At 51.2% G+C, this 7,689-nt stretch overlaps 1 protein-coding gene across 1 annotated transcript; it reads left to right on the top strand.

Annotated features, from left to right (window-relative positions):
- The first annotated feature begins 16 nt into the window (after positions 1–16).
- LSM4 (LSM4 homolog, U6 small nuclear RNA and mRNA degradation associated) lies at positions 17–6,936 on the top strand. Its single transcript, XM_026864944.1, has 4 exons — positions 17–124; positions 253–351; positions 2,795–2,978; positions 5,457–6,936. Exons 1-4 carry the CDS (start codon positions 122–124, stop codon positions 5,543–5,545), a joined length of 375 nt encoding a protein of 124 aa, XP_026720745.1. The 5' UTR covers positions 17–121; the 3' UTR covers positions 5,546–6,936.
- Positions 6,937–7,689: the final 753 nt, after the last annotated feature.

Here is a 7,689-nt window from a genome sequence, read left to right as displayed (position 1 = left end):
ATGTGTATAAGAGACAGGTGTCGCGGTCGGTGTTTCGGTTCCCGGCGGTGCCTGAGGCCTCTTTCCTCTCTTCCTCTCGTAGCTGCCTCTGTCCCTGCTGAAGACGGCGCAGAACCACCCCATGGTGAGTCCCAGTAGCGCGGCCCAGCCCCGGTCCCCACGGGCCACCCTGGCCTTGGGCTTGCCGGTAACACCGGGACAGGTTCCCGTACCGGGCCTGGACCGGCGCCCCGTGACTCCTGTCTCTTGCAGCTGGTGGAGCTGAAGAACGGAGAGACGTACAACGGGCACCTGGTGAGCTGCGACAACTGGATGAACATCAACCTGCGGGAGGTCATCTGCACGTCCCGGGTAAGGCTGGAGCCCCCTGCCCCAGGCTGGGGTCACCCACCCTCCGTGCCCCCGGGGAGCGTCCCCTGAGGGCGCTGGGCTGGCTCTGCTGTAACTCAGAGGCCATCGCTCCTGTGGAAGTGTGACTTTGGCCTGAAAAGCGAGTTTAATACCGTTATTTATAATAACTGTAACAAAGGAACACACGTGCACTCTCTAGCAGGGTGGGTTTCTGCGCAGCACAGAAGGGCCCTGTGAGCATTTCCTCTCCAAGAGGGCTCCTGATGCGAGGCCGGGGGGGGGCGCAGGATGGGGCACGGTAGCCCATGCTGTGATGCTGAGCTGGGTTTCCCAAGAAAGGAGCTTTCATCTGTCACACGCTGTCTGAGAAGCGAGATCTGCTTCAAACACCGTGCTAACTTTTATTAACTTGCTTCTCTCTCACCCTCTTAACTCTCCACATCAAAACGGAGGAGCCTGTTGTTTACCCACGCCGAGGCTCTGAGCCGTCTGGTACTTTTGCCCGTGGCCAAAGGTGCTCCAGAAGATTGGGATCTGTGTTTTGGGCTTTGACCTCAGTCAGAAATGTCTGGTCTTGTCCCTGCTAGCTGTGCACTGTGGGAAGCAGCAGCCGGATGGATGTTGGCTGTTGCTGCTCTTTCTCTGCCTCAAAACATCAGAGCTCTGTGGGAGAGACTGGCAGAAATCCTCATTCTTCTGAAAAATCTCTCTGCAAACCCCCAGTACCTGTTGCCTCCTCAACAGGAAAGTCCTGAGTGATATTGCCGGGACACAGAGGCACGTTTGTGTGTCGGCATGACAGAGTAAAACACCCTGAGTGAGGTTTGAGGAGGGACCTTTGGGGCAGAGCAGTGGGGTTAGAAATTTGTGGGTTGTGGTGGGACAAACAGGGAAGGAACTGCTGTTGAATTTAGCAGGAGGGGGACTAAGAGGAGGTAGCAAAGCCTCATCTGTGCCCACGACACGGGTGATGTCCTTCTCCTTGAGAAGCCGCATCCTACGGCTGAGTGTTCCGCTGTGGAAGAGCGATAGCTCATCTTTTATCCCCTCTGAGTGATCTAGAGGGATTCTGTCACACAGGAAAGCAGCCAGGCTCATCAGCTGTGCCTCTGCCTCCCTTAGGCAAAAAAAAAAAAAGCTCCAAAGTCCGGGTGAAAGCGGCGCTGGAGCTACTGCCGGCGTGATACTGGTGGTACTGGTGGGGACTGGCCACTAGATGGCACGGAGCGGCGGCGGACGGGCAGCCCCGGCCCCGGAGGCCGTTGTTTACTCCAGGGAGGCCGGAACGAGGAAGCGAGGGAGCCCGGCTCCATCCCTTCCTGCATCCCGAGCCAAGGAGCAGCCAGGCGGATCCAAGGAAGGGCGGGGTTTGCTGGGTGTCTTTTGGAAGAGAACTGTTTCTCTCTGTCTTGTCTTGTGCGCGAAGGACTTGCCTGTACAGGCAGAGTTGCCCCAAATAACTCCTGGGGTGTGGGGGGGAACTGACTATTTTCTCCCAGGAGAGAAGGAACGAGGCGTTCTTGTTTAACCTACTCTTGTGGGACATGACAGATGCCTCGTCCACATGCTGCCACTTGAGAATCGCTGGGCTCGAGCGATCCCATCTGCAGCCAAACCCTGACGGAGCCGCTGCCGAGCCGGGGCTGCGGTGGCGGAACGGGGCGAGGTGGGTCCCCGTCCCTCCTCCCAGTTACATCATGGGCGGCTGAGTTGTTCAGCTTTGCTCCATCCCTATTCCCACAGCCGCCCTCGGTATGTGGGAAGTGAAGCCCTGAAACTTCATTAAACAACTAACAAACAGCATCTAGAGATGGCTGCTCTGTAACTGGCCGCCCGGAGACTTTTAAAATATAGATATATAATCCGTAAGCTCCTTATTTTCCGCAGTTGCTGTGCTCTGGTGGCACACACCCCGCAGCCAGCTGGCTCCAGACCTGCGCCTCTGCTCCGTCCACGCCCCAGAGGAGCGAAGGAGCGAGGTGACTCCCAGCCGAGGCTGTTGGAGAAGAAACCCAGCTGTGCAGACGCCTTTGCCGCAGCTGAGTTTTTCTTGCCAGAGTTGTTGTTCGTCGCTGTTGTGTGTGTAACTAACCACCCTCTCCTCTCTGATCCTGCTTTCGAGTCCCTTCTTACACGAGAAGAGAAGGTGCTTGTTCCCTCAGCCGCCTCTTCCTTTATTTTCTGCGTGTGTTAGAGGCAGTTGTGGAACAGATTGAAACTAGAGTTGCTTGTGGCTGAGTGCCCTCCGCCCAGGTTGTAAGGCTATGTGTTTGGGGGGGGGAGGAAACCCACCCTTTTTTACAGCTAGTTGCAGATGTATGCTTTCAGAAAAGATTGGCGGAGCTGGCGCGCTCTCCAGAAGTGATAGAAATATTCAAATGCCTCGAAAGTGATACAAAAACACCAGGTTTTGTTCATAGCCTAACACGTTGCTCCCCAATAGGATGGAGACAAGTTCTGGAGAATGCCAGAGTGCTACATTCGTGGCAGCACAATTAAATACCTGCGTATCCCCGATGAAATAATTGACATGGTGAAAGAAGAGGTGGTGTCCAAGGGCAGAGGCCGTGGTGGGATGCAACAGCAGAAGCAACAGAAGGGCCGTGGTGTTGGAGGTGCTGGACGAGGTAACGATCCTGTTTGTTTTTCAGCTCGGAGTGGGGTGAGCGGGATCCCTGCCTTTAATTTCACCCGTTGTGTAAGGAATGGCTCTTGCATCTCGGCTTTAATCCCAGGACTGGGGGAAGCTGGAGCCGCTCCTGTGCCAGATCTAGCTGAGCGAGCGTGTTGCCTCGCTTGTAGCAGCCTCTGCCAAAGAATAGAACAGATTCATGCCAGGGATGTGCCTCCCTCCTTACTGGGGTTGGGCATGAGTCTAAGAGAGTCTGAACTTGACTGTTTCTACCCCTCCTGGCTAGTTGGGGAGCGTGGCCCTACAGAACTGGTGTCTGTTAGCTTAGCAAGTCTGGGAGGGAAACAAATGGCTATTCTGTTTGAAAATAGACTGGGCTCTGACTGTGGCAATGAGAGAAAAACATCATCTTTTCTCCCATTATAATGGGGCTTTTGATCTCCTGAGTTGTTGATTTATTTTTTTTAAAAAAATATCTGAGGGTTTGTGTCTTTCCTGCTCAACATGAATAATTCATGCTTCTGATAAAATGGGAGGTTGCCACTTAGGAAGAAATAGGTCACCAAAACAACTCTTCCTTCCCTGCCCCACTTCACACGGTTAGGTGATCTCAGAGCACTTGCAGATATATTTGCTCTTTTCTCCCCAAACTGTCCTGCTGGAAGCCCAGGGGCCGTTTCTCTCCTTTCCTGCTGACCCCTCCTGCCACATCTTTGCGATTCACCTTGTGGTCACCTCGCTCGGCCCCGGGGTTGCTCTCAGGACAGGCTTAGCCTGCAGTAGGAGTTTAAAATCCTGAGTGTCCTCACTTGCTACAGGCAGATTGGGTTTGGCCTGGGAGATCTTGGGTTTTAGAAAGAGGCCTGGGGAGTGAGACACCGACAGGCAGAGCTTCCCTGCGGAGGGGCCTTAATGAGCTGCCCTTGATTTGACTACGTGAGGAATCCTGGTCGGACAGCTGGGATCTACCTGGGGCCATCCCACCACACCAGGACACGCCACGTGCGGCCTCTCCGACTCACGGGGACTTCTGGAGGAAAAAAAAACCTTTAATTTCTGCTTCCCTTGCTACCTCCTGGGAGCTCCAAGCATGCAAAAGTGACCTTTACAAATCTGAAGGCTCCTTTATTTTTCCTCCTTCCCTTTCAAGTGTCCAAAGCCCTTGGCATAACAGCTCTTTTGGATATGGTCATTTGGACAAACATTTTAGCTGAAATATTTTTCTCTGCTGTGGAAATATCCACCTTGTGGAGAGCTCTGTTTGAGGTGGAGTTCCCTGCTGTTTTGATGTGCAGCTTAAATTCGCTGATGGAATATTTTAAAGGGAAGCTTCGGCATTTGCTAATTAGCTAAAAGGTTTGGCTCTCATTACTGAGACATGAAGGGAGGAGGGGAAAAAAAAAAAAAAAAAAGGCAGGACAATTTTGTTGAGAGGCCGGCAGGCAGAAGTAAAGCTATAATTGTGCACACAGTTGAAAGGATTATTGTTTCTGACACTGGTAATCCTTCGTCTTTGACTTCTCAGCTTGCCAAATTCAGAAGTACTTTGCAGAGCAGCCTTTGCTCTGGGAGCAGCCAGAGCCCTGGGAGCATCCCAAAGACTGCAGGGTTAGGAGCAATTTGGTTTTTACCTCTGGTTTAGGCACGTCTCCTCGATGAAGCAACCAGAGCAGAGGGCTCTAGAGAAGCTTTTCTGCCTGGTGCCCAGACTGGGTGCCCTTTGGGTTCTGCCTTTTGTGAGAAGGTGGCTGGCAGGGCAGACCCGTGGTCCCTTTATCACTTGTGTGATGCCAAGACAAAACCTACTGCCTAGAACAGCTGTTTGGGGTGAATCTGAGCAGGGAGGGGAGGGCGGGGGTGGGCTCTGCAGCTCCCATGACAAAGGTGGACGCAGCTCTCAGGTAGGAGGACGCTCGTACCGCTGCAGTGGGTCTCACCACAGCCTCCCAGTTCCTGCTGCCTTGTTGGCAGTGCCCTGTGCCCACTGCCCTCTCCAGGCCAGCAGATCACTCTGTCCAGCAGCGAGGTGGTGACAGAGGGATGTATTTTTTCCCATTTTGCAGCTGAGCACTCTTAATGAGTCACCCTCTTCGTTGCTTTTGGTTTGCCCTTACAGCTCTCAGGGGACACGGTATAACCTGCTCATCCCAGCGGGTTTAAAACATATCGCTTCCTTGGTTAGCTTTTCAGAAGTTAACTTTGATTTACTGTGCTAGCACAGCTGGCTAGAGGGCTCAGCACACCGGGGAGGGATCACTGAACTTGCTCGAAGGGGATAAATTTATCCACCTTGTAAATACGAGGTCTGGAACTGACAAGGAGAGAGCTAAAAGCTCTGGATTTGCTTCTAAGACTAGAAAATAAGCGTGTGCTTGGGTAAAGCACACGTAACTGTAAAGCTCTGAGTGGCTGGGAGATGTTGCTGGCTTACAGTGCTGCTGCTCCATCCATGCTCTTTCTTTCTGCCCCGTAGGTGTGTTTGGTGGCCGTGGCCGAGGAATACCTGGCAGTGGAAGAGGCCAGCAGGAAAAAAAGCCAGGCAGACAATCAGCAAAGCAATGAGAGGCTGTCTGTGCCCTGGCTGGGGACAGTGCTGCGATGCCGGTTGGTTTTTATCACCTCAGGATTGCCATGTGTTCAAAAAAAAACGTTCCCTTTCTACTCTTCCGCCAGCTGATCAGTGCCCGAATCGTGTAGTTTGGAAGCCCCTCACAATTTAATCTGGTGGAGTGGAGTTATTCGCTCCTTGTAGTCAGCAAGTCATTGGAAATATTTAAAAAAAAAAACAAAACAAACAAAACCAAACCATTCATGGGTAAGGACCTAAGTTCTGCCTTCTCCTGAGAGTGAAAGCACTATTTAATTTTTCAGGGTCACCAGGTTTAATTTAAAAAGATTATCCTGTACAGTGGTACAAGAACGAAGGCAAACACTTTTCTGGATTGTTTGGATTCTTTTTTTTTTTTTTTAATACTTGAAACTTGGGAAACTTGTTGCATTTGTAAACAGATGCGAGTGTTTTGGTTTAGAAACACTGAACTTGAGGATATTGTATCTTTGCATGATTAGTCTTAAGGGTTTGGGGTTTTCGAAAAACAACAAACTTTTAAGCTGTTGCTTATCTTCTATTTCTGGCCAGTCAGTTCTGTCTCTCTCCTATAGCTTAAAGGAGAGATTGGAATGAACATTGCATTGGCCTTCAGGGGTTGTTTCCAAGAGAGCGTTGTGATAAATGAGGGTTTCCCAATTAGTGTATTACTAATTTGACTTCAGATTAGAAGTTTCCTTTAAAGGAAAGGGTTTTCTGTGTTTTCTCGCAGAAGGCTGGTGTTCCCCTTAACTTTCCATGGGTGTTTTTATTTTCTGAAAAGCAACCAAGCTGCTGGTTTATTTTTCCCCTCCACTTTGAAAACTCCCCCTCGTGCCTGTGACAAAATCCTGAACTCTGACAATATTTCTCAAGCTGATTTCTTCTGGTACCTAGTGATTGACTTCACTACACCTACTTGTCACGTCCTTTTCTGGTCACTGATCATCTTTCCTTGAGGACACAGACCAGTGTGGGAGTGTGTAGGTTAAGAAAGCTCCTGTGAATTCCCAGGTCGGGTTGCTCCAGTCTTCCATCCCCCGGGGTGCAGGGTCCCCTGAGCAAAATGCACCCACAAAATATCCTGGCTGGTCTGAATCGCGGGGGGGGGGGAAGCAAGAGGCTCTGGCTGTGCCTCGACACCCTGAATGGATGAAACAGCTTCATTTTAGGGGAAAAGCTGATATTGTGACTTGTTCTGAAGAGTTTTTTTGGTTTTTACAACTGATTCCCATATTGAAGCCTACTCTTTGCCAGCACCACTGTATTGAGAATGAGTAAAGAACATGCTTTTATATATACTTATTTTTTTAATGTTTATAGAATTTGTGCACAGTGGTGAGTAGGAATAAATCACCAACCTCTACCAAACGAGTCCCTCTCTCTGTCTGCCACGGCGCTGAGCTCTGCCTGACCCTGACCGGCTTCTTGCCTAAACCCTCACTCGAGGCCTGGTCTAAGTAATAAATCCCCATGCAGACGGGTTAAACCTTTGGTTTCTAACAGCAGCCACGTGTTCTCCATGGCTGCCTTTCCTCGGTGAGGCGTTCACCACCAGCACCAGAGCTTGAGCCCCATCCCGGGCGAGGTGGCTTCTGCCAAGGAGCCAGTTCCAGGCGATGGGAACGGGACACACGTGTCCTCCCGCCTGGAAACTTGGTCTCAACATAAACACTCTTGTGGCATTTTAACAAAGCCCAGCCTGAGCCCTGTGTCAGACTTTCCCTTCCCAACCTGCTCCCTCCCTTTCGTGTCCCTCCAGCCACAGAAACTCCGTGTGTTACAGCTGCCTTGGTGAAAAAGGAAACGGCTGCAGTGCTGTCTGGATTTTAAGGTCTGTTCTGGCCAGATAAATCTTCACCACAACAATGGGACCTTTGGCTTTGGCTCAGGGTAGAGTCCTCTGAGTACGCCTTATCTACTGGCGAAGCTCTGGGGTCAGGCGTTGGAGCTCGTTAAGTTCTGCTTTCGTTTAATTACAACCATGGCCTTTAGCAGCCTTCCCTGCTTGCCTCTCCCCTTCCTTTTTCCACCTCTGTAGGAATATTTTTGTCCTGAGCCCTAGCACAGCCCTGATGAGGGCAGCTGGCCCCATGTGGCAGCAGGTTGGGTGGAAGAT

This window comes from Athene cunicularia (assembly GCF_003259725.1).
Source record: "Athene cunicularia isolate RWA chromosome 28 unlocalized genomic scaffold, athCun1 chr28_part1, whole genome shotgun sequence".
Classification (NCBI taxonomy): domain Eukaryota; kingdom Metazoa; phylum Chordata; class Aves; order Strigiformes; family Strigidae; genus Athene; species Athene cunicularia.
Note: the sequence above shows the minus strand (reverse complement) of the source record. Positions and strands in the feature narration are given on the sequence as shown.

Coding starts and splice junctions, on each gene's coding strand:
- LSM4 (XM_026864944.1), top strand. Junction 352..2,794: donor AGGTCATCTGCACGTCCCGG/GTAAGGCTGGAG, acceptor GCTCCCCAATAG/GATGGAGACAAGTTCTGGAG. Junction 2,979..5,456: donor TGTTGGAGGTGCTGGACGAG/GTAACGATCCTG, acceptor TCTGCCCCGTAG/GTGTGTTTGGTGGCCGTGGC.